At 41.8% G+C, this 26,821-nt stretch overlaps 1 protein-coding gene across 1 annotated transcript in view; it reads left to right on the top strand.

Annotated features, from left to right (window-relative positions):
- LOC121199482 (cadherin-4-like) overlaps positions 1–26,821 on the top strand; it is a 206,309-nt gene that overhangs the window by 177,612 nt on the left and 1,876 nt on the right. Inside the window, exons 7-16 of the mRNA XM_041064214.1 lie at positions 755–899; positions 2,888–3,060; positions 6,388–6,525; positions 10,977–11,162; positions 14,978–15,234; positions 20,587–20,729; positions 24,910–25,149; positions 25,488–25,724; positions 26,413–26,552; positions 26,646–26,810. Coding sequence (XP_040920148.1) covers positions 755–899; positions 2,888–3,060; positions 6,388–6,525; positions 10,977–11,162; positions 14,978–15,234; positions 20,587–20,729; positions 24,910–25,149; positions 25,488–25,724; positions 26,413–26,552; positions 26,646–26,810 — 1,824 coding nt within the window. The remainder of the gene's footprint in view (positions 1–754; positions 900–2,887; positions 3,061–6,387; positions 6,526–10,976; positions 11,163–14,977; positions 15,235–20,586; positions 20,730–24,909; positions 25,150–25,487; positions 25,725–26,412; positions 26,553–26,645; positions 26,811–26,821) is intronic.

The following is a 26,821-nucleotide window of genomic DNA, read 5'->3' as shown; positions in this document are numbered from 1 at the left end:
TTCAGAAGTTTTTCCTTTGCTTAACATTTAACTGATGTTTACAATAACACTAGTGATCTTAGAGTAATACACCTTTTACGTGTAAATCAAAATATGCATTTTTCTTTACAAAACATGCACAGTAGGGCTGAAGTATTTTTTAATCAGGCTGCTCCTACAAGGTCCACCTATCAGAAGCTGAGGGCAGGCTGCATGGTGCCAGGTGACTGGCAAAACCCAGTGCATAAAACTCTTTTTACACATGACACTGCTCCTAACAGATATTTCTTTGAGCTCACTGTAAGACTTGAGGATGACTCAAATGAGTGTATCAGCATTTTCATTAGCTTATCTCTTCTCTCTACTGGATTTTGGCATCCGGACAGTTAGAGGACACTGTTTGGATAGATTTTAGTGAGAAAATCAATCAATCTGATTTTGAATTCAGAATCTGAGTTTTTTGGGAGGCAAGGAGCAAAACTACAATTTTGAAAAGTGAGGGGTCCTTCACCATTTATCGTCAGTGAAAACTAAACTCGACACAAAATGTTGAAAATGCAGTAAGATAGATAGACCCTTGTTTATTTTGTCATATAAGAATTTTTTTTCATCTATCAAACACCACGTTTACCGAAATAATTTTCTTCATAAAGCCAATACAAACTCTCATCACAGACTCATCATAAATTATTTATGAATTCATTACATTCTGCTCCCACAGTAGTAATTATGGGTTAAAATCTAACCTCATTTCTTTTGTTTTTGTGTCTTCCAGTTGCGTGCCCATGCTGTGGACATGAATGGGAACCAGGTCGAGAACCCCATCGATTTGTACATCTTCGTCATTGACATGAATGACAACAGACCCGAGTTCAAAAACCAGGTCTACAATGGCTCTGTGGACGAAGGCTCTAAACCAGGTATTGACACATGAATGGATGGAGGGAGTGACAACACATGGAGTAAAGTATGAAGCGGGAGCAATTACAGGATAGATGTATTAGAAAGATTAGAAAGATTGAAGAAAAGCGATGGTCTTAGATACAAGTGTACTGATGACGAGCGACTATTATATCAGGAGGGATTGCTGTCGTTAAAACTGTGACTACACCATTGAATCTTTGATGCAACTGAGAATTTTCCATTCCCCCTGGTTTAGCAGGCAGAAAGAGAATCTGTCTCCTATAGTGGCTTTTCATTTAGCCGGCTGCAGCAGTGGCCATAAACCAAAGAGGGTGCTCAGGCTGGAGAGGAGATTGAGGATTAAATGTACCACACTGTAGCACCACTGGGTCATTTTATGTCTAACCTCAGCGCGAAAGAATCACGAAGATGAGCTCTCTGTGTGCATGCGAGTGTGTGTGAGTGTTAGCGTTAGCCTGATGAGCAAGTTTATTGCACCAGGGGTGATCTCAAGAGGTGTCCAGGCACTCATTTCCCTTTCTTTCTTTCTTTCTTTTTTCTGTCCTTCTTTCTTTCCTCCTTCCTTCCCTTCTTTCACACAACAGACAAGTCTCTGTGGCATACATGACATTCTGCTAAACAATAATCATAAAAAAAAGAGAGTTTTAGAATTTAGAGCTCCAGTGGCTTCAATGGAAGGCCAATTACAGACTTGAATTAGTTTGCAAATTAAAGAGTCATTATGGGGACCTAATCCTGTCAGGCAGAGCTTAGGACGCCCATACAAAAGGTCCACATTAAACCCCCTAAGAGTGCAGCTTAATGAAATTACCCCGCCGATGTGTGACACATTGTGACTCTTCATCTCCTTCTCTATATCCCTCCATCTCTGGAAGAAAAAGTGATGGGTGGAGGACTGATAGTCACTCCACTTGGAATCTAACCAAATATGGAGTCTGTCCTTTATTCCTCTCTTGTCCTCTCTCTCTCTCTCTTGCTGCTGGCTTTTATTTCTCGTCTCGCTGAGAGGCCTTTAGAGTGCTCCCTCTGGCCGAGTCATTGACAAATGTTGCTTTGAAATGTAATGAAGTTTGAAATGGGAGCTGCGGTTACAATTATCCTCAGACAGGGGCTGTCACTGGCATGATATCACTATCTCTGGCAATTAGAATCAGCTACAAGAGAGGGAGTGCAAGAGGGAGAGAGAGAGATGGAGAGATTGGGTGACAGGCAGTGATCCCGCAGAATTTTATGAGTGTGTGGAGGCAGGAAAGCAAACAAGTGGTACCTTCATGGAAGCATAGTGACTTATTCAGAACTTTGTCTGCATATACTTTATGTCTGTGCTTACTTGTCCTTTAAGTTGGAGCGATTGTCAATTACGGAATGTGCTTCTGTGTAGGCCAATGTGAGCAAGTGCGACCAAACATCTAGATAGTTTACTTGCTAAGTTTATGTGCATACTAGTCAATATCAGAATAACGCGATTAAGGCTTATCAATATCTGTCATCAGTAAATAGCAAAATATAAGGTGAGGTACACAGCTATAAAAGCTTATGTTATATCTGCAGGTATGTCTGTTCTTACTCCTGCTTGTAGTTGTTGAAGTCATTAATGGCAACATAAATGTCCAACAGCAAGGATTACATAAGAGTTATGAAGTAAACTGATTTAGCAATTTGAACTGCACAAATATGGTTAGCTAATTTTAGCTAACATTAGCCACCATAAGAAACTGGTAATAACAACAAAGTGTATTTAAGTTGGTTTGGTTGTGTTTTATTGTTTATAAATTCAGCTTGTCTTCACTAATACAGGAGTTGTGTTTTTTCATCATTAAAATGTTACTCAGTCTCACTGTAAGACAAATTAAAGCTAAAATAAATCTGTTTGTATTTTGATGGGAACTGAAGTTGACATAAATACTAAATATTTATTTTTCTCTCACAGCAGGCTTCGCCTCCTGTCCTGATACACATTGAGAAATATTCTTGTCTTTCTCAGGAACATATGTGATGCACCTTTCAGCGTTTGATGCCGACGACAACACCACCGCTAATGGAATGGTGCGCTATCGAATCCTGTCCCAGACTCCACACAGCCCCATCCCTAACATGTTCACCATCAACAGTGAGACTGGAGATATTGTGACAGTGGCACCTGGTCTTGATCGAGAGGTTGGTCTTCTCCATCGCAAAACATGTGCAAAAGGCTGTTAATGTTCTAACAAGATGAGATCATATAAAATTAAGCAAATCAATTACAACAAGTAAGGATTGTATATTGCGTCATTAAAAACTGTGAACAGTGACTACTGTGCACACAGTCTAAATGAACTATAGCTGGTTAGAAGATATACTTTAATCTCTGTTTATGAAGCAGTTCCTAAGAGCACTGTTTACTCTGATGACACCCTGAGATGCAACTTAAACATGTTTTGTAGCCATTTGTCACCACACACACACAGACACACACCCACATCAAGTCGTCTATTTTTTCTTTTTTTTTTTTACACTAAATTGCCTGCTTCTGCGGTCACCTTGTTTATGGAGCTATAAAAGTTGTGACAAGATCTAAATGTGTTTATTCTCGCGACATGGATGTGCCAGTGACAACTCTGCAAAGAAATCTCGGAGACAGATCATCGTCCCAAACTGTCACCAGTGACAGACCTATTAACAACACATCACGCTGCAGTGGGCTGCTCACGTTGTGTTGTGTATGTGAGTGTGTGTGTGTGTGTTTGTGTGGTGAAGATAGAGTGGAAATATCTGAGATAGAATGCCCTTGACACCTGTCAGACAAACACAAAAGCCCATATAATCACATCTATACTCGATAAAACACAGGCAATGGAGGGGAAAAAAAGGAAACAGTAGGGAGCAATAGAACAAAAACAGGGCTAGGGAGATGGGGTATTACAATGTGGACTAAGTGAGTTTGAATTTGGCAAAGAACATAGGGTGATGGACATGAGACATGAGGGTGCCAGAAAGAGAAAGAGAGGTATAAGGGGAACATGGAGTAAAAATGTCTCAACTGAGCATTTACTGCTTATTTGTGCTTTATCTGCACACTGCTAATCCAGCAAGTCACCTCTAATGTGGGATTAAACTCCTACTACCCCAAACACAAGCATCTTTGTACCTTTGTACTTGAGAGGACTCATATTTACATAATTCATTCCCCAGCCCCTAACATTTTTTATTATCTAAATTTATCCAGGGTAGTATCACTGAGAACAGTGTTCTCTCTCTCTCTCTCTCTCTCTCTCTCTCTCTCTCTCTCTCTCTCTCTCTCTCTCTCTCTCTCTCACACACACACACACACACACCTAGGCTCTATTTAATCTACTTTCTACTGTATACTAATAGTTAATCAGCTTGATTAGATCAATTAACAGGATTAACCATGAAAAATACAGAATGTGTGTGTACAAACTGTATATTGACAGATAAATAAGGAAAATAATGGTTAATTTCAGCCCTAAATGCAGAGTGTAAATGCATGCAGAATATATTGCAGTCGAAATGGATAAGTCAGCCAGGTCACAACTGTGCATTTACAACGGGCTGACACACGTCAGCCAGGTGTAAATGCAGTCTGTACAGATTGCTCACTTTCTTAAGAAAAACATTTGCCCAAATGAGATGAAAGCTCACCTAACTCTGCCTCTCCCTGCTGCCTCAGCCAAGCCTGGCAGAAAGCTACAGACTAAAAGCTACCTTGGCAGAGGAACAAGCTAAGTAACCTTAAAACCAACAATTAACACTGAAACAGCCCACAGAAGAAGTGAGGACCAGAGCAAAATGTCCCCACTTTGCTCTCAAGGTCTAAAACTCAACATGGCTCTCACAAAGACAGCCGTACAAGAGCGCATGAGGTACAAGCACAGACATAAATACAATTACATTCTCTACATTATGTGCTCGTGCATAAAATATATTAATACATACAGCAGGCTTTATGAATATACTCACACCAGTACACAGTTTCTGTAGCATACAAACACATACTCCTGTTTTTCTTTAACATTTTTCTGAGCAAGCAGATAAGAAGTCTAAAGCCTGGCAGGAAAAAAAAATCAGAGCTTCTATGCTGTACATAAACTAGGAAAATGGTACACAGCACACTGTAGTGCTTCCCTGGTCCACTTTTAGTCAGCACTTTGGGCCTTTAAAACTTTGGAAGTTTCTGCATCTCCCTTCCCTTCTTGGACTTGGGTGTTGGAGGTGTTAGGTGCTACAAAAAAAAAGAAAAAACAAAAACACGGGCATCTATTTTTGGTAGTCCTCCTCCCTTGTGCCTCAGCTGAATCCCCTGCTGTCTCTTATCCTCTCCTCTGTTCTTTACTTTTGAAATGTCTTCTTCCTCTCCTTTATAAACTCCCACACTGATTCTCTTCTAAAGGTTTCCACTGGTCTGCAGTGGACTTTTAAAAGCTTGTTGACAGTAACAGACCTCAGTCCTCCAGAGGAACCTGGTTATGCTGTGGTGTTGTTGCAATGCTGAGAGGTTCAGAGGAGCTCTACATAATTACTCCCTTGTCTAATTAGCGAGAGTGTTGTGTACACGCTGTACACAGGCTGATGGGACAGTCAGGCAAGCACTGCTTCTAAACAAGATATGGAGAGGTGTGTATGTGTGTTTGTGGGTGCTTGTGTGTGCGTATGGGTGTTAATGAGAGTATGTGTACAAGGTTGGAGTTCAGCATCTCATCTAGCATCAAGATGAGAGGAACTGAGAGGAGCTGTCTAATCCTCCTGATGTGGCGTCCTGGCCTAATTGGGATATTTACTTGGTAATTAGCAGGTGAGAGAGACACTGGGAATGTAATTGGGAATCTCAGTGACGAGTCACATTATCCAGACAGTCGGCTCCTGGGCTCCATCCTTCCTGCAGCCCATTAACTGCACCATGGGACAGAGGAAGAGACAGGGGATGCTGGCGAAGAGAGGGAGGCATGGAGGAATGGAATGGAATGGAAAGGAGAATGGGATGGCACGACTAGAAGCACACAAACGCACCCAAGTACGAAAATACAAATAAGAGAACCATATTTCAGCTTCCAGTGAAGTGACATTTAAAAAGATGAAATAGCATTTATCATTCTTTCATATTATTCCTCCATAGATAGTCTATTAATCTCTGTCAGTTGGATCATTGTCTTCACATCTGTCCATCAGGGGCAGTGAATAAGCGATGTCTTTGATGACACGCCCATGGGGAGGCTTCACAGTGCAGCCGTTGCAGATGGTGTGAAGTCTGGATATGTTCCGCTGACAAGGTTTCCACTCAGTCGAATGAAAGACTTCACCCTTGCGATACTGTGTTTCAAATGAAACCATGGACAGTGACTATAGAACAGAACACAGGCTCAGCTTTTTTTTTTTCCCCCTCTGGGAGTCACAGTCTGTGGCTGCTGCTGTAAATTCAAGGAAGAAAAAGCTTTTTGCAGACGAATAACTGTGCATCCTTGTCTATTCTCTTTCTGCCTTTAACAGAAAGTGTCCCAGTACACCATCATCGTGCAGGCCACGGACATGGAAGGAAACCTGAACTTTGGCCTCTCCAATACAGCCACCGCCATCATCACTGTCACCGACATCAACGATAACCCTCCCATGCTGACCTCCAGAACTGTGAGTTGCTACAAATAAGGGAGTGTGGGACAGGGTGACAGTTTTTAGAAGGAGAGGGTTTGGGTTCGGTTAAGAGGGTGGAAACGATGAGTATGTTGGAGACAAAGAAATAAAAAAGGGTAGCGAGAGAAAGACATTAAAGAAGAGAGCAAAGGATGAAGGGATGAAAGGCAGAATGACAGAGAGGAAATCATGAACCCAGGAAAGGAGAAAGGAAATGACTACTACACCGTGTAATGTTGCCACAAAGGAAGATTTACACAAGGACAATGAGGGAGGGTTATGACATGCAAAGGGTACTTACTCATTTCCTTGTAGAGGATGCACACGCACACACCAACAAGGAACAACTAATCCATATCATTGACTTTCATCAGCAAGAAAGCTAGAGCCAACAAATTGAAAATGATTGTTGTCGTGATTGTGATATTTAGATGATCACATTACAGAAGGTCGTTATTAAGAGCAAGATAAGATTTAAAAGCCCAAAGTAGTGTATTATATGTACTGTATCATATCACTGGTGGTGAAATTCAGCAACATCATCACTAAATGAATTAGTAAAGTGGGAGATTTACTGTTGTTACAAAGTTTACCTCACTTTATTCCACTTTCTCTCAGTTTAACTCTCTTAATACTGTCAGCGGTTATTTCTCTCAGTGCCACCAAATGTTCAGATGTATGGGATGAACGGCTGAGGTGGCAGCCGTATTTCTCACCGACTGCCAGGAAAAGTTTGATTTATAATGTGCATGGTTGGAATGAAAGTCTGAAGAGTGAACGTTTTATTTAATGCGGCAGAGACGTGCATTTGTTTCGGGAAGTGAAGGTGGTCAGAAAGTGGAGACAGTTTGTCTGCATTCTAGTTTCATGTTATGAAAAATCTTTCTAGGTGTCAGTATGGCTTCAGGTGTTAGAATTATTCAGTATGTGTGCTTTCCTATCAGCAATGATGAGAGCACAAGCCTGTTGGGTAGATAAGGTGCTTAGCTCTGCAACTGCAGGGAAAGCAGCTGAGGCGGTATCAGCAGTACAGTAGACAAGGCTCTTTGAGGTGGAGGTACCATTAGCATTTGCCCTGGGGGCTATTAAGACCCTTATAATGATGAGTTAGCAATGGCAGTAAGCATGTGTCAGCCATAGAGCTCATCAGAGAGCTGCTACATCACACACAGCAGGAAATGTACAGAGAGAGGGCAGAGGAAGAAAAAGGATAGACACAAAGGAGACGGTAAGCAAGAAGACAACAAAGAGGGGAGAGGAGTTGAAGACTGGACCACCACCAGACTGCAGGACGAAAAATGGAGAGAGGAAAAAGTGTTGAGAGAGTGATGGGGAGAGGAGAAAGAATGAAGGATTATTTAGTCACAGGAGCTATTTTCTACAGCAGCAGTGATAAAGCATAGACATGGCCCGTTGTAAATCAGAGGCCTTTCCAGACTCGGCATCCCCCCCTGCATTAAGATTCTCTACAGATGGTGGTGTATTGATGATAGTGGCCAGTAATAGATTGATATTCTCCAACTGTATTCCACCGTGTTTGAGTGCATTTCCATCGTCACATCATGGATATTGATGATAAGCTTTAGTGGAGGTTTTGGAGCCACGATGAGCAGAGCACTTTTACCCATTCTTTTCATAAATCACCCATTTCAGTGGTGGGATAACATAAAAGCCATTTTGTTGAGAATGCAGGCCATTATGCAAATATTTAGTGTTTGCAATAAACCCCATAGATCTTTCAACGTGTCCCAGAAATATAAAGTTTGGGGAATTTGTCTTTAATGTTGATGATTAATATTTCATCATGCCTATCAGTGGCTGGCCTATTTTTCAAGGCGGCAAAGGGTGGTGTATGTGTTCGGATGTGAAGGCTTTGGGTGCCTGTTCAGGGCTGCATGTATGCTTGTATTATTATAAGTTATTTATGTCTTTTATTTGTTTATGCATACAGTATATTATAACAATGAGCACATCTTATGTTGTATAGGATGTTATGTAGTTATGTGTAGAGACGTACATTCATGCAATCAGGAGTATTTCTGCGCAGAATTTATTGCAGTGCTTCACTGGCCTCCTTCCTTTACTATCCTCACAAAGTTCCTTTGATGAAGTTTCCTGTCACTTCTCCTCACTCTCCTCTCACCTCCCCTTGCCTGCTTTAGTCTTTCCCCACTGCCAAAATAGTGACGGGAGGGTGAGGGTGTTGGCAAGAGGTGTTTTGTCAAGTGCTGTGAGAAAGTCAGCTGCACTCTGTGCCAGTCACAATCACAAGATCTCCCTCCTCCTTCCCTTTAGTCCACTAGTTGGGCACAAGATACAGCATCATAGAGAGAAAAACTACCTGATCAGAGATTGTCTGAGCCTGTGCTGAAAGACACTGCAGTCACACAGCAGTCCAATATTGAAACAATCACTACTCCAGAACAATGAACAACTAGTAAGTGTCAAAGCAGCATTCAACTAATAGATAATTAAGAGAGTGAAAGAAAGAGAGATTATAATCCTCTGTTAAAACTCACAAATGTTGCATCACAAACCATTACTGACAATAACCCCACCAAACGTCAAATCTCACTGTCTGTCATAAAAATAAAAGTCTGAAAGAGATAAAAGTCATTAACTGAAATATAGTAAAGACTTGGGAGGAACAGCTCCTTCTGCAAAGAGAGTTCAGTCTTAAATGTACCCTGAAATGCCATTCAGCGTAGAAATGCTATTGTCTCACTGAAAATGTTCATGTCAGATGCATTCCAAGACCTTTATCGCTTTATTTTGGCAATAAAAAACTTTGAAAGACACTCAGTTCCATACTACAGTGTGTCAGAGCAGCAAAGTCAGTTCAAGCACATTCTGAACAATTGCACTCTAAAATCGCAGATGACAGATTTTAGTTTCAGTGACTGCAGTGTTCTTTGGGACTCATAATTGACTTTCTGTACCTCTTTAAGTTGGTATTTACAGAATTTTGTGCATGTCACAGTTTTCTTTTGCAATGAACCGTTTGTAATTCATTTGCTAAGTGATTGTACCGATCATATAGAGATTTATGTGCAGGCAGTTTAAAGCTGCCATGCCCTTTAAGACTGCCTATGGGAAAAATAAATAAGACTTTTATTACACAAGCTTTGGACATCTGATGTAACCCCTTCCAATATAAAGAGATAACAAGAGAAGAAATCTTAAACTGGGGTACTGATGGTAACAGTTGCGATGGACCCTTCAAAGTCTTCCATCAGATCTGGTTAACACCGTGCCTTAGCTGTTACTGTGTACTGAGAGAGAAGATGCTCAAGGGCCCTTAGGAGCTCAGGCGCCATCTCTGAAGTTTTATTTTATTGAATTGGCATTGGGGAGTCCCTGAACCAAACCACAGCAATAAAGCACATGAGCACACGCACACACATACACACAATCGCTCTGACACAAACATACAACAGCCTGCCTACTTATCCAATGCAGGCAGTGCATCAGGACCACCCGGACTTGTCTGTTGTCTTAAGAATGTCATTGAGTCTCTGAACAGCTCTCCTGACGCAGCCCCCTAATCTGCCCGCTGCTGTCGGCTGTTTGCTGGGTGATGCGCGGGTTGCCAGGCAGGGTATTATGGTCCGTTGGAGTATTTGGTCTGGGGCTTTGCTCTTTGATATCCTACACTCACATAAGCGGCTCAGTGACTCTTCCACGCCTGTTACCCATGGTGACACGGTGACTGTTTGGTGCTACATGCCTGTTGCCTCAAAATGAGGTGACACGCCAGCATGCTCACCCTCTGACCCCACATGATTGGTTAAGAGTTGATGGGTTGTTTGTGTAGGTGGAGCTGTGGTCGACTTGTGTTTCACAGGGTAGCTGTGCCATGGTTGTTGTTGTTGATTCGTCTTTGTGGGCTTTATCCCCTGAGCCCATGTGGCTTTGATCAGTCCTCACCATAACAGACACATGACAGACAGCGGCTCACTCCTCATCAGGCTTATCAGGACAAAGCACATGTGTTTGTACAGCATGGGGACAACTAAAAGCCACTCATATACACTCAAACAGCTGTTTTAACCCTCCCCTCTGCTGGCTCCTTTCTCTGCTCCTTTGTCACTCTGGCTTACAAAGGAATGAAATATTATTGCTCATACAGGGAATGCACAAAAAACAGAAGGCATTGAAACTAGAACAACACCCTTGTGTAGATGTGCTTACTGGTGTGCAACTGGGTTTACTGCTTGTTTACAACTCGGCAGTGGTAAAAGCAGATCATTAAACTTACTCTACCTGAAAACTTGAAAGGAAGACTGGCTCTATTTTTTAAAAAAAAATGGAAAAGAGAGATAGGGTTTTTGTAAAAATTGCCACTCTCAAAGGACTAAATGCATCCCGAAGGACTTCAACTATATTCAAAATAAAGATATTTTGAAGCAACATATGTTATGAGGTAACATTTTACTGTACTTTTGTAGTTTTCCGGTGAGGTCCCAGAAAATCGAGTGGATGTTGTGGTGGCTAATCTGACGGTGATAGATGCTGACCAACCACACTCGCCTAACTGGAACGCCATCTACAGGATCATCAGCGGCGACCCATCTGGGCACTTCACCATCCGCACTGACCCTGTCACCAATGATGGCATGGTCACTGTGGTTAAGGTAAGACATCAGTTTATCAGAACATGATCATGAAGAAACAGTGTCATCTCTTTTTCTATGTTAAATGTCACATCCCCTTTGGATTTAAGCACAAGCAATAATAATAGACTCCAGAGTTAAATGGGGACAGGCTGGGGTCTTTGCCTTTCACATGTCCCTTTGTGTCCAAATGAGGGATTGGAGGCCACTGCACCCTTCAGAATCAGCTCATACACTCACCCACAAACTTAAACACAATGGCTGGCAAGACCACTGTGGCAAATTAGGTATTGATTTCTCAATTACAAAGGCAACGGTTTTTATACACTCATAATGTGCTAGCTGCAGTGGCCAATGACAGCAACAACAAAGCTATGTCTTGTAACAACTTTCTATGTCAGTGCTCAACCTCTCAGACTGAGGTTGTCCAGAGGGTTTTGAACCATTTAGGAAAAAATATAGAAAATGGACAGTAGAAAAAAAAAACGCCATATGATATTCAGCTTGAATTCTGTGTGTGTATGTAAAGAGTGTAAATGTGCACCCTGTTGAATGGCCTTTAGGATTTGTATTTGTATGTTCATCCATGAGTGGTTCACAGTGAATGTGATTATCATATTGCATGAGTTTTGTAGAAATAACTTGTTTATTTTTGTTACCATGATGACCCAGGGGTATTGTCCTTGTGTGTCTGACTCCTGCAAATCACATTTCACATCCTACAGTAATGTTTAAAAAATAGCAATAACATCTCCTATAATTCCCACAGCACCCTGAGCAATGAGCATTGGCATTTTGCTTCTCTTCATTATCTCTAGATGACTGCCTTTTATAATCCATTCCTCTCACTCCCTGATGTAAAAGTCAGCAGGCAGCCGGGTAGCCGTAAGCTTCCATAGAGACCCATGGGAGGTTATCAGGAAATCATAAAATAAGAGACAGGACACCCCCTGGGAAGAAACGAGAAATAGACTGTCTCAACAAGTAAACAGACAGGCTTAAGCTCACTACATTGAAACAGAGCTGGAATGGTTCACATCAGACAATGTGCGATTGGTAAAATCAAGGAGCCAAAGAAGGAACCACCTTGTTGTTCCTGTTTTTACAGAAGCATCTGCTGGTGCTCGTGCAGACACATCGAATGCACTGACACCCATGTATGCGTCAGTCTCCCAGAAGGGACCTGGGCTCCTCTGTAAACAAGGGCTGAGGTCTTAACCAGTGCACGTCACACATTTACACTGCTCTCTGGGGAGTTTATGATACGTATTCACATTTTGCCGCATGGTAATAAAGCCAGTAGACAAACATGCATGCATCAAAAACACACTCGTTTGGTTCAAATGAGTCATTAAGATATGTAAATCACAGCTTATGATAAACACGAAAGATGACAGGGGAAGTGGAGAGAAGGAGAAAAGTGACAGGAAGACAGATTTTGGGGTTGAGGATTGAGAAATGCAGACCACAGAGAGCATAGATCGCAGAGAGTTGGTGGGGGGGGGCAGAGGTAAGAAGACGAGGGGGTTGGAAGTGGGAGTCCAACGGAACAAATTAGGTAAAAGGGAAAGAGAGGAGCAAGTGAAGCGATACAGAAGAGATATAAGATGTGATGGCTCATGGGCAAAAGATGGAAGCCATGTTATTGACCTCTCACCCCTCTGGCTTCCCTCGGGGTGTGTGTGTCAGTGTGTGTATGTGTGTTTTAGTTAGCCTACAGCTATACCCTGGACCTCCCTGTGCTCTGAATACCACTGGCTGTAGATCAAAGAGCCTTGAGCGTGGTTAGCCTGTAAATGGGTTCCCAGGGCACCAGGGGGTCACACACAAATACACATCTATGTACTTACATTTACTTATACCTATGTGCATGCACATGCACATGCACATACACAGACTAACACGCACACAGTCATATCCACTCCAGTGCTCTTGTCAACCAAGCTGCCTGATTAAGGATGCTTTTTTATATCAAAGCTGTTCTGCCACAATGTCCACTGATAACACTGAGGCAATGCAACATACAGATGTGCTCAAAGTCATTAACATCACCATCAAACACCACAGACGCAAGCCTTGTGGCGGTAATCATCATCCTCCTATTTAGAAATGTGCCAGCAGTACCTACAAGCAGCGTATTTGTTCTCTTTTTTTATTTCCTTGCTTCGTGTTGTTGTCATTTGAACCTGATAGTGTAGTCTTCATTAGGGGAGCATGGAACTGTCACTCTGGTTTAGGCTCAGCTGGCAAAACCCCCTGTAGAGTACACATATACACACACACACACACTCAAAAGGCAGAGCCATGACAGCGCCCTATGAATAGTATAAGCCCTTCTCCCTCTTCTTTGTCTGTGTGTGTGTGTGTGTGTGTGTGTGTGTGTGTGTGTGTGTGTGTGTGTGTGTGTGTGTGTGTGTGTGTGTGTGTGTGCTGGTTGTTTAGAGAGAATATGGGGCCAATTCATCCAGGGACCAATTGACAAGGCATCTGTTCATTTATCATGTCCTTTATCATCAACAAGGTTCAATGCATATTCCCCAGCCACTGGTGAAAGAGTAATGTTGACAGGGGTTTACACCATAAACAGCATAACATTTATAGTACACCTATGCAAGGTATTCTAATACTTGATATGGTTTGCTCATAAAAAGTAATAATGGTCATAATACTACTGATTGTAGTAATAATCTTTTCTCATAAGATGAGAAGTCTTTTTCTTTTTGTTTTTTTTTTTACTGTAAATCAATAATGAAGACTGTACTTTCAAGTAAAGAATATATTTATTTTAAAAATAATAAACATTTGTCTATTCCCACTGAAAAGATTATATATATTGGAGGGCATAATAAATATAGTTCATCGCCTATATGCATATAAATATTGTTTGTGCAAACAAAACAAACATCTGTGCTTAATTATTTCTCAAGTTATCAGTTTATTTATCCGACATGTAATGATCATAACTTGAGAATTAATGAAGCAAAACTGTTTGTCTTGCTTGCACAAATGTGCACAAATGAGGTGCAAACAAATGAAGCACCACTTTGGAGTCACACATAAAGAGGATGCTGAGGCCTTTTCCTTAAAAATGACATGTTAAAAACAGAACAAGAAGACATTTTTATTTTTGCCTGCAGAAACAAATCAAAATGGTTTTGTTAATATCCTTAACATATGGGGCACCAGCTTCAAAGAGCTGCAAACTTAGACAAAAATGGTGCAGCTTTGTCCTTTACACTTCATCTTGTTAGACAGATAATATTTGAATTTTCAGATGAGTCAGAAAGGCCAGCTCATTAAGTTTATATTATATATTTCAATTTATGTTCAATTAAAATAGTGTAAGTACTTTTCTTTATTGAGGCATTTCAGTTTTTGACATAAGCTGTCTGGGTCTCCAGAGTCCTACACATGTCAAGAGCTCCTGATAAATTAAGATATACATGACAAGGTGAACATGAAAAACCCAATATATAATGATTCTAAGGTTGTTTTAGGGTATTCCTCCACTGATGTGTGTAAACTATGGATCCACTGGTGCTGTTGTGCAGAATCCTAGGTTTGTAGTCCAGATAACACTGAAAAAGTAACTGACAAAATGAAATTCCAACAGAGAGACAACAATGTTCATATTGTATTGCTCAAGTATGACATTGAAGGGTATTGGTGTGTATGGTGCCTATTTTGATCCCTCATTCTGGATTTCATTATCTGCAAACTATCTTTGACTGTTTACCAAAATTAGGACCAAAGGCTTTATAAAGTTTAAACTACCTGAATTCAGTTAAACTTTATCTTCTCTCACAGTGTCAATAACCTTTCTTTGCTTCCTGTAGCCTGTAGACTTTGAGATGAACCGTGCCTTCATGCTGACGGTGGTAGTGTCCAACCAGGCCCACCTAGCCAGTGGCATCCAGTCTTCGCTCCAGTCCACAGCTGGCGTCACCATATCCGTCCAGGACGTCAATGAACCCCCTTACTTCCCCACGAACCCAAAACACATTCGCTTTGAGGAGGGTGTCCCTGCCGGCACCAGCCTGACGACCTTCTCAGCCTCGGATCCCGACCGACTACAGATGCAGCAGACAATCAGGTACTACGTGAATACAATAGATGAGACTGCAGAATGGGACATTTCTGACATTTTGATAGCATGGCATTAAATTAAATTTTGTTCTGGTGCAAAATTATTTAGATTTTATTAGATATGTTCTATTGCATATGGTTAGTCTCTAAACACAGGAAAGTAATGCCTGAATAAGGCTTCAAGTCTTGCTAGCTGCACTGTAAGTATAAGCCTGGCATAAATCCCTCCATATGCACCAGCAGCGGGCTAAAAAGCCTCTTGGACAGGTTCCATGTCAGTAGTTAGGGGTCAAAGTTCAACAAGGGGACTATATTTTGGCATCACCCATCCCTCAAAGTCTTACTGTGCGAAGTTTATGAGCCAGCGGAGAACTCTGAGTAAGGAGGGTAAGAAGGTTAATAGGGAGCAATAGCCTCTGGGGTAATCAGAAGTGTGTGCATTCTGTAGGTTGCATGAGCACATGCATGCAGGTGCACACACACACACACACGCACACACTCACTCACTCACACATAAACAGCAAGAGAGAGAGAACAGAAAAGATGGAGGGAGGGGGGAGAATAAAGAGAACAGCTGGCTCGAGCCCAAATGCCTGACACAGCATTATGTCCACCTGCAGTGTTCTTCCTCTGCGCTAAGCCTCTCTGGATTTTAAATGTAAACCAACCTTTAAATGACCAGCAGACCTTTCCTCGGTCCTGCTGTCAGCCTGACAGTAGCAGTGACTGCATTATTGCCTTTCAAAGTTAGAGGTAATCTACTAAGTACACTCTGCTCCGTATTGATGTTGCAGTCGTTTGATTACGATCACACAACTGCCCGATCACATGTGTTTCCACTCACGGCCACATGTAGAGTGTCCACATAGATTATGGTGAGTGTATTAGTGTAATTAAGAACCGGCACAGTATAACACAGCAACTGAGTTGGTAACATAGCTCTTCAGTGTGACATTAATACCACCTCCTTCCTTCTAACCACCTCACACTCCAACAGCTCCTGCCTTCCCATTTTCTATGGGGAAAAGATCTAAACAAATTTCCCAGCTAATTTCACAGCAAATGAGAGTAAATTGGGTGTACATTATAATTTAGATAGACGACCAAAGTCTCCAGCTGGGCTCTCTCTCTCTCTCTCTCTCTCTCTCCCCCTTCCTTCTCTTTGCTTCTGTCTCTCTCATCCTCTCTCCCTGTTGAATTCACTTTGACCTCTTTGGTTTCCTCCCTGTTTTTTCCCGACCTGTGCAAGACTACAGTCCTGTACATCTTGGAATTTAGTTAGCCTTATAGAAGCATGTTCTCACTCCTTCCTCACATGAGGAAGGAGGATTGAAGAGATGGCAAACCACCACTACCTCAATCATTTGGATCCATCTGGATAGGATCACTATCAATCCACCTGCTTTACACCAGTTCCATAAAAGGTATATTCAAGACTGTTATGCAAGGGCACTAATCACAGCTGTTCCCTCTGCCTCTTGAATACTCATTATTCTGAAAAAAAAAAAGAGAAATTCAGGGACTCATTCTTTGCAATCAGCTAAAAGCGTGCACAGTGTTTGCATCACCCTATTAAACTTTCATTTTCAAACTTTTGTCACACAGAACTGATCTCAGTGTACATGCTTCCAAGCCCCATCAATCAAAAACTTAGCTGACATGTCTGTTTGCAAGGGGAGAGACATTTAGGTTTGAAGCCGCTGTTTGTGTTGTAATGTAATTCATGGTGCATGTCTTTGCATATGACAAAGAGCAGTATGTCTTTGTAAATGGATGGTGGAGATACATAAAGAGAAGAGAGACAAGGAGAAGATTTAGAGAGAGCCGTAAAAGTCGAAAGTAAGGTGAAAAAAGACTTAAGGGACTGTGGAGGCAGAAGGGAGCTGTGGATGGTGAGCTGACCCCGGGTCAAGGTTTGAACTTGACAGGTGCTTATCAAAGGAGGGACAGACTGACAGCGTCCTGTTGGGGTTGGGGAGGAGACAATGTGGACAGGAGCGGGGTGGGGGGAGGGGGAGGGAGAGTGAGGCATCATGCATCACCTGTCAGACACCCAACCAGTAAGGTCAAGACATGGGACTGGAGACACTGGCATAAATGATTACCCAAACCGCCTTGGCTAAGCTTGAGACATGCATTTTTCATCCTCAGGGTCGGGGGTTTGAAAAATAAATGTCATACCTCTCCCTGCTGCTTGCTAAGATCACTAACCTGCCAGGCCTAATCATACATCCAGCTGTACTCACACACCAGCCAACTCCCAAATGAGACAAACCTTCAGGTTGAGGAGAGCTCAGGAAAGCATTGGAAATAAGACACAGGAAGAAATAGTAAAACTTTCAAACACAGTGTAACATTTAAACCAGATTTTTTTTTACTCCAAACTAGCACTAGGATAAACAAGAACTGTTTACCTTTCCAAAAAGACAAAAAATTGGAACAGCACTTCATTAAAAAGTTAGCGATGGATTCTGCCAATTGCCCACAGTTATGTTCTTGACAGTTGGGACTTGTAAACAAAAACACACAGGAATCAATCTAATGGCCAGGCTAGCCCTATCGTTTATGGGATGCTACCAGAAAAACTGATGGCTGCAGAAAGCCATCTACACTCCGAGTTTTACTGACGAACTGGACTAATAACACAGGGGACCGTCTATTCATTGTGTTGGAAATTAGCTCAGGGGACTTCATTTGCTTGATATAAGGTGTATTACATTTGCACTGAGGGCTGTTTGGGAGACTTAATTAAAGTGTGGTGGTGAACAGAGCACCATTGTGATATAGCTTTTATCATCAGAGGGCACGCATCCACTTTTGTTATCATGCTGTGTGCCCAGGACAGAATAGTTTCCAGTGGTATTACATTTACTGAGGAAAGACTCTCTCATACACACCATTTTCTCCTCTGTCTCTTTTTTTTGTTCTTGTTTGTCCCAGATATTAAAGGGTCAGTTCATCCCAACCACAAAAAAATATATATATATATTTTCTCACTTCTGTCAAGCCATGCAGATAGTTTTGGCTCTTGTCCAAGTTGGGAGATTTCTGCCTTTGAGATTTCTCCCTCCACCCCAACGCAGCTCAGGTTTATAGAATTTCTCTTGTGGTACTACATTGTCATTGTCATGTCTGCATGCTTAACATGAAACTAGAGTAAATAAGTGATTAGCATATCATGGCATAAAAACATATCATGGCTTGCCTAGCTCTGTTCAGAGGTACAAAAAAATGAACCTCAAACTTATATAACATGTAATTAACATGTTATATGTCAATGCTTTAATCTGCACATAAAGTACAAAGTAAAAATAGTAAGTTGTGGTTTTATTGGTATTAATGTGCTGGACTATGTCTTGGCTGACAGTAGTGACTTTCTGGAATCTTGTCTTCACTGTGAGGTTTCCAGGCAATTAGCAGAAACTCCAGGGCTCCAGACTCCAATTTCTGTACAGATTAAACAAACAAGATATGCTGTGTTAATTAGTGACCTTTAGAGATACATGTAGGCAGGTTTTTTTGTTTTTTTTATCTTGGACAGAGCCCAGCTAGCTCTTTCCCACCGTTAAGCCAGTTGTTTGCTGGCCCTAGCTTCATATTTAGCATACAGGAATGAGGATCATATCAATCATCTAATCTGTTTCTTGCAGAATAAAACAAATTCCCAAAATGTCAAACTATTCTTTTTAATAAATTCAACAGCATGGGTTTTTTTTCCAAGAACAATGTTCATGGTATTTGTGTGAACCAAAGCCTTTTCCTCTGCTCAGTGAAAAGTTTGTCTGCCCTCCACTGGAAAGACAGAAAACATTTTTCTCTCAGCCCAGACAGAGAGAGTCAGTTTGGCACGGCAAAGCCAACAGAGATGCAGTTGGACACAGAATAGCAGCAGATATCAAGTCAGTCTTAATGAGGATATTAAAACCAGATCATACAGCCATGCTGCTACTTCCGAATGTCACCTCTCCCTGCCCCTCTTTCCTCTCCCATCCATTCCTGATCATTTCCCTCACCCTTTTATCCAGCCCTCCCACGGTGATCGACTCACTGTAGTCCTGGTTGTGATTTCACAGTCCGCCAGTTAGTGGCTGTGGGCTTGGCTAGCCTGTGTGAAACCGTCTAGAGTGTGGGAATGTCATCTCTGTGATCCCCTTCCCCGCACTGCGCTACGCCTGGGATCATACCCACTGCCTGCTGGGAAAATCCCACCTCCCTCACTGCAGGAGAGAGATTATACTCTATGTCCAGTCCCCCTCCTTATCGACACCCACCTCTCTAGGCTTCCATTCTCCTCCGTGTAAGTAGAAATGTACATCCTGTATTTAATCAAACACAAATAAACAAGAGGGCTGTATACTGACAGTAAGAACACAACAATTCAATAAATATAAAAGCAAGGTTAAGGTCAAATCCATTTCAATTTGGACGGATTTAAAAGCTGGGAGTGTATGCTATACAACAACGTGGCCTTATTGCCCAAACTGACATTCAGTAAATGAAATCGGATTGATGTAGAAACCTCGTTGTGTAAGGCCAAGGTGTCACATGTCCACAGATGATGTTTCAAATGCGAAAGTGAGATTGCAGCCAGTGGAGGTGGCAGCTGATGAACTCTGTATCACATAGGGAATGAGACGAGGATGAGGAGATACAGACAAGGATAGGGTAAGAAAATGTATGAATACAAAAGCACAGCAAGATGAGGTGAGGCAGCACGGGTTGAGAGAGATCAGATAAAATTGAAAGTGTGGAACGAGCTGAAAGCGACAAAAGCCAGAGAAACAAGAACAGTTAGATCAGAGTGAGATTGGGATTCAATCCTGGAGATGATCCCTTTTTCCTCCCCTGCCCTTTATCCCAGGGGAGTGTCACCACCTGCTACCGCATTCACTTTCCTGTTTGACTATCAGTACCAAAATTCTGTCATCCTCTGTCTCCAGCAGATACACAGCTTGCCCATACACCCATGGGAACATTTGCAAACATACATGCACTAAAACATCCATGTATATAACCCTGTCAAGCAGTTTCGCCTTCTCCAGCATGAAAAAAAAAAAAAAACACTTCCTGAGAATATGTGCATGCAACACACACACACACACAGGCAGTGGCAGTAGTGCCTAACTAGGGAGGAAATTGACTTCAATGCCTGGTACACAGGAGTGAAAAATGAGGTGAAATTGACTGTAGGCTGCAGGCTCTGGAGGAGAAGTCAATGAAGAATTAAACTGTGTGAAGGTCAGGCTGTTGTGATTTTGTTAGAGTGCGAATGTGCAGGCAATCAGATGCAAGAAAAAATTCATAATTGCTTGTAAACACAGAAACCCTTCTCCATCGATCTGTCCTTGTGTGTCTTTAGGTATTCAAAGCTGAATGACCCTGCAGACTGGTTGTCCATCAACAGAACCAACGGTCAGATAGTAACCACAGCAATGCTTGATCGGGAGTCTGTCTATGTCAAGAATAATATATATGAAGCCACATTCCTGGCAACGGACAATGGTAAGAGGCTCTTTTAATGCTTTAATCTGTATTTTTTCTTTTTTTTTTAATTTAAAATCAAAATGATCAGTGTTGCTCCTTCCTTTGTACCGTTTTTTCCACAGTAATACTCACAAAAATTCTGATTTGCTAAGACATCATCTGGTTCTACAGCATGATTTACATTAAACACAAATGAAGCATCTTAGAAATCACTTTGAAACTTGCTCTCTTTAATTTTACCGCAATTTCACATTGTCTACATTATGTATGCATGTTATACTTGAGGAGTATGATTGGAAGGTCACCTGTTAAAGTCTCCAAACCAGCAGCAGACATGCGAGTAGGGAAGTAAATGAGTGATTATATGATAGTAAAAATAATGAATAACAGAGTCAATGTGTTCTTGAGCAAGACACTGGCTGTTTTTTTCCAATAAAGTGAATGTGAATCATTGTTGGAAAGGAGAGAGTGGGTTGATAAATACAGGTTAAAGTGAAAATGTCAAAATTGTTGCTTGGTTTGTTTGTCAGGTAGAGAGTGTAACGGAATTCTAAAACACAATCTTTAGTTAAGAAGTTAAGCTACTTGAATACCTATAACAGCTTAATAAAATGAAGACATTTGAGTGGATTTAGAGAGATAGAAGGACACGTAAGCAGCGTTTAAGTGCACAGCAGCTGGGCTAGAGTTAGAGAAAATCCTGGATTCATACGACTGGTCACACCATTGATCTCCTGTCCTCTCCTCTCCTCCTTTCTTTTTTTCTGTCCATGCCTGCCTTCTCCTCCCCCTTCTCATTATTTGTGTGGCATATATTATTTGTTCTGCCTCAGAGTTGAAACTCAGGCTTAACTGAGCACAAACTCAATCACAGTAAGCAAATAAGTTCCCTTTTTCTCAAGTGGAAGTGAGTGCCTTTCTCAAGTTAAAAAAAAAAAAAAAGGGAATGTCTTTTCTCTCCCCAATTGCCTTATCTGTGACGTGCAGTGCACTGGTGTGTTTACCTTAAGTTGAGCTGGCTTTGAAACATTGGTGTATTTATAGATGTGAGCATGTGTGAATGCACTCATTTGCAATGTGTGCGCACATGTCCGTTTCTGTATATTTACTTGCGATGACTGACAATGTCAGACACCATGATGTGTAATCTGCTGTGATGATGAGAAGGAAGAGGCAGCGGGATTAGAAGTTGACAAGGCTGCTGTTGTTTGGGCTTCACAAACATCTCATTTACTCCCTGTTTTTACTCACCCTTGTAGTTCCTGACCATTTTTTTTTTCACCTGACCTCCGTAAAGTGCAGTTTAGACACAGATGTTACTACAAGGTTTGACTGATACTGGGACTACAGTAAGTTCAAAAGATGAGCAGCCAGCAGTTCAAGTTATTTGTGTGTATGTGCGTGTGTACGCGCGCACATCATTCTTACCATGTGGGTGTTGCTGGAGTGCCAGCCGTGATAACATGAGAGGGATTATGGTAAGAAGTACTATGAGACAGTAAGGATAGTAGGATGGGACATGGAGAGGTGGTGACAGCATGGTGAGAAGTACACGTGTTCTGCCACCATATTTCTATGTTGCCCCCCAACAAAGTCTGACTGCTTCAGACCTTTCTGACGCACACTTTTCCCTTTCAAACACCTATGGTATTGTGTATGTGTTTATGTGCTCTTCAAAGGACATATGGTAGTCTTGCTACAAGTCCTTTCACCATGCCTCACATCTCTGAGCCACCATCAAAAGAAGGAGTTAATACAAATCCTTTTGAGAAATTTACACAAACATAATTATTTATTTAGCTGGTTAAAACCCACATAATTCTCCTATCAGCTGTGGCAAGCTGCTTCCACATGTCCCCCATACATGGCTGGGATTAACAAACCAGCAGAATGGGAGAGCCGCAGTGTGTTGGTGCGTGCATGCGTGTGTGTGTGTATGTGCGTGTGTGTGCGCGTGTTTGAACTGGTGTGTTCATCAATGTGTTTATGGTTCAGTATGTAGGTGTGTTAAATATGCATGCATGACTGTACACTAAGCATGAGTCCTTACAGCAATGTGTATGCAAGTAGCCACTAATGATGAAACTATTGGATAATGTGTAAATAGTGACAATCAAATCAAATGTTTCTATAAATTGGTTGTAAATGTATTTAATGCAGTTAAGTAGTTGGAAAATATTTGATATATATGATAAGGTATCATTATCATATAACCTGCTGAATATGACGTGTGATTTTCTTTTTATTAATAATTTAACCATGATATATAGACTGATATTGTCATAGTATATAGTTATTGTCAGAATACGCAAGTTAATGCTTTGATAGTATATCTGTGTCATCAGTTTTATAGACCTTATGAGGTAATAATGATGGTATAATTTTAATTATTAACTTATTAATCTAAATCTAGCTGAAACTCAGCTAGAGCACCAGTGGCACATTCTTTAGTGATAAGTCTTTATCAATAATTTGCATTTGATCTTTTGATCTACAGTGCTAATCGTTGTATTACCAGTCAGACAGAGCTCAAACTGTCAACTGATTCACTTACAGCCCCCTGTCTCTAACTGTGTCTCACTCCTCTCGTGGCAAATGTCTTGCTCTGTTGCCGTGTTTAATTGGCAGATCTGTCAGCTTTGCATAAATCTTTGTAAATTACATCGCCCTTATCTCATCCCAGAGATGGGCCCTTGGGTCGTCTGATTCCAATGGCTCAGCCAGTGGGGCATGGCAGGGAAATGACTCGTAATTGGAGGCAGCTAAGGGTCGTCACCCCCGACACACACTCAATAAACAGCTCTGAGCTTTATACTGCTAAGCACTCTGTTTTTTGTTCTGTTTTTTCTCAGATTTCTCTGTGCCACATTTTCATGCCACACATACACATTTATGCATTCTTCTCCCTGCTCTGATTGTTTAAAGTGTCTATTCTTTACCCTCAATTCTCTGTTAATGCTCTTGCTGATGGTCTGTTGCTCTGTTCAGTCAGTGCTTCAGGACCGTGTCACAAATGAGGGGTGTGCGTGTGTGTATGTTTGTGTGACTGTGTGCGCCAGTGCATGCTGTTACAAGGCTGCCTACAGTCAAATCAGACCAAATTTTTCCAATTGCCTTACCAGTTTCCACAGATTTGCCACATGGACTCGGGTGCAACATTGGTGGAAAGTCTACTGGAGCTCATGTAAAAGAATATCACAGCTCTAACAGCTCACTAATAAGCATCATCTGTGCGCAGCCCCTGTGCATCTGTATGTGTAATGAGATTGTTGCTAAAATTATATGCACATACAATAAGCCAGTCCTGTGCTATAGCCATCGTGTGTTCAACAGGAAGTCAGCTCCACTTCTAGGATCACATTTAGTTAAAAAAATAAAAGAAATGTATATTGTGTGTGATTGGCTGCTACAGTCTGCACTGTGGGAAAGCCACAAGTGCTTTCACACTGCTTTACTTACTCTGGTAACGATGTAATGATTACAGACTTTGGAAATCTTCTTAAGGGCTACAGAAACGCAATAACTCGTTTTCAAGAGTGCCTGATTATCTGTGAACAGGGAGTAATTTTTTTTTTGTCCAGTAGGTATGGTAGGTATGTAAACGTGCATTTATATTTACTGAAGTGAGTATGTTTATGTGAGAATGGAGGACTGAGTGCGCTGCAATGAGAATGCCCAGTTCACCTTTCAAGAAATGCTTTGTTAATATTGCAGACAGAGGGGCTTTTATTTATCAAATCATAGATGGCTCTCTTAGAATAGTAAATACACACGGACAAGGACTTGTTTGATTGTGTTACAGTCATCATTATTGTACCTAAGTCCTCTCTAGGCGATTGGATGTGCTGTGCCTGTATATGGATCGACTGTGATGGGTTTGATTTGACTGTAAGGCTGAAGGAGAAGCTGGAAAGCACAAATGTCACAAGTATTTCTGTCAACGGCAGAAATTCTCCTCCAGTTCTACAGCAGCCCAACCTTTAATATCACCACTGTAAATAAACAGTGTTCCTTTCACCTCTTGTCTTTTCTTTTATATCTCTCCTTTTTTTTCTCTTTCATTATTTGCCTCCCCTCTGTCGGCCTTCAACTCCTGTCCCTCTTCGCTCTCTATCATCCCTTTCACTGCACACATCTTCTCTTGTCATCTTTTCCTCTTGTCATGATACTATTTTCTCTCCCCTTTCCCTGCTCCTAGGCTCTCCTGCAGCCAGCGGCACAGGCACATTGCAGATCTATCTGATAGATATTAATGACAACCCCCCAGCGCTCATACCCAGGGAGTCTCAGATCTGTGAGAGGGTGAACAGGAACGTCAACGGTGTCAACATCACTGCCGCTGACGCTGACACGGACCCCAACGCTGGACCCTTTGTCTTCGAGCTCCCCAACTTCCCCACCAGCATCCGGCGCAACTGGACGATTTCTCGGATCAGTGGTGAGGAGGTGTCAGTGAAGAAGCACAGTACCAGGGAAAATGAAAAATTGATGTCTTTGAAGTGTAGCGGAACGTGCTATAGCACTAGTCTAGCAATTTTATCAAATCCCCATTATTATTTAAAACTGTTTTCACCATACATCTACATTATAAAGTGACTTATAATTTTATTATAATTTTCCATGACACATATTGATATTGAAAAAAACATTCCAACTAATACTGTGATATTTCAGCCATATTGGAATCCACCCCTGGGACCAATTTTTAACAGTTTTGGAACAATAAATCTGATGAATAATAACATCTAGTAATTTTCATTTTTGTCTCTTACACAGGCGACTACGCCCGTCTGGGTCTGCGGTACCAAATATATTTAGAGCCGGGAGTGTATGAGGTCCCTATAATTGTGTCGGACTCGGGGAACCCTCCATTGTCCAACAGGTCAGTCATCAAAGTGAAGGTATGTCCCTGCGATGAAAATGGAGACTGCACCACTCTTGGGGCTGTAGCAGCCGCTGGCCTGGGAACTGGAGCCATCATCTCCATCCTGATCTGCATCATCATCCTGCTCAGTGAGTATCAGCTGTTTATATCGTATTCATGCACTGACACTTCACTACTTGCAGACATGTCATACACCCACACACACATATGTACACTGTGAAAACTTACAGCTGCCTGTGATTGGCTTTGATTTGCCTCTCTGCCAAAAAAAACTGTGGTTCAGGGCACAGCCCTTAAACATTTACCAGGCTGTAATACAACAACATGAACAGTGGTTTGTATAATAGATGAATGTCTCGACTGCTGGAATCCTCTCCAGCATCTCTCGACAAGGAGTTTTTGTCTTCTTTCCCTGGTAGGGTAAATATCTGCTGCTCTCTGTCTCTCCACTGGTTTACTATTCTGCTGTGGGTTGCATTGCTTGTACTGTCCTGCAGACAAATTCACCTGGAACTGTAAGATTTTTCCAACGTATTCAGTCATACGTAAATGATCCATTCATGTCATTATGACTGCAATGCCCAATTCAAGTTTTTGGAAGATGTACATGAGGTCAAAATGTATGTTTGTCCAATACTTTGCTTTATGACCAAATTCCTGGAAAACTACTGACACTGCCATCAGCCTCAGCTACGTTCAGCTAAGTACAGCCTAACAGAGCAGCGAGCATGGTCCTGATAGCCTGTTTTGTCTTTGGATGCAGGTTGTTGCAGCGTACCCTACAGGTTCATCATGTTCATGTGTGTACCATTGCAGGCATGGTGCTATTGTTTGTGGTGTGGATCAAGCGCAGAGAGAAGGAGAGGCAGACCAAGCAGCTGCTAATTGACCCTGAAGACGACGTGAGAGACAACATCCTCAAATACGATGAAGAGGGAGGAGGAGAAGAGGACCAGGTGAGATCCAGAGAGACACACACACACATACACACATGCTTTCTATGTTGACCTGTGCCCTGCTTACATCTGTATGCCCCTGTGGCTGTGTAGGACTATGACCTGAGCCAGCTGCAGCAGCCTGACTCATTGGAGCACATCATAAGCAAGCCGCCCGGTGTTCGCAGGGTAGATGAGCGTCCCATCATCCCGGAGTCCCAGTACCCAATTAGACCTGTCGTGCCCCATCCTGGAGACATAGGGGACTTCATCCACGAGGTGAACATACA

The sequence above is a fragment of the Toxotes jaculatrix genome, chromosome 2, assembly GCF_017976425.1.
Source record: "Toxotes jaculatrix isolate fToxJac2 chromosome 2, fToxJac2.pri, whole genome shotgun sequence".
Taxonomy (NCBI): Eukaryota; Metazoa; Chordata; class Actinopteri; family Toxotidae; genus Toxotes; species Toxotes jaculatrix.
Note: the sequence above shows the minus strand (reverse complement) of the source record. Positions and strands in the feature narration are given on the sequence as shown.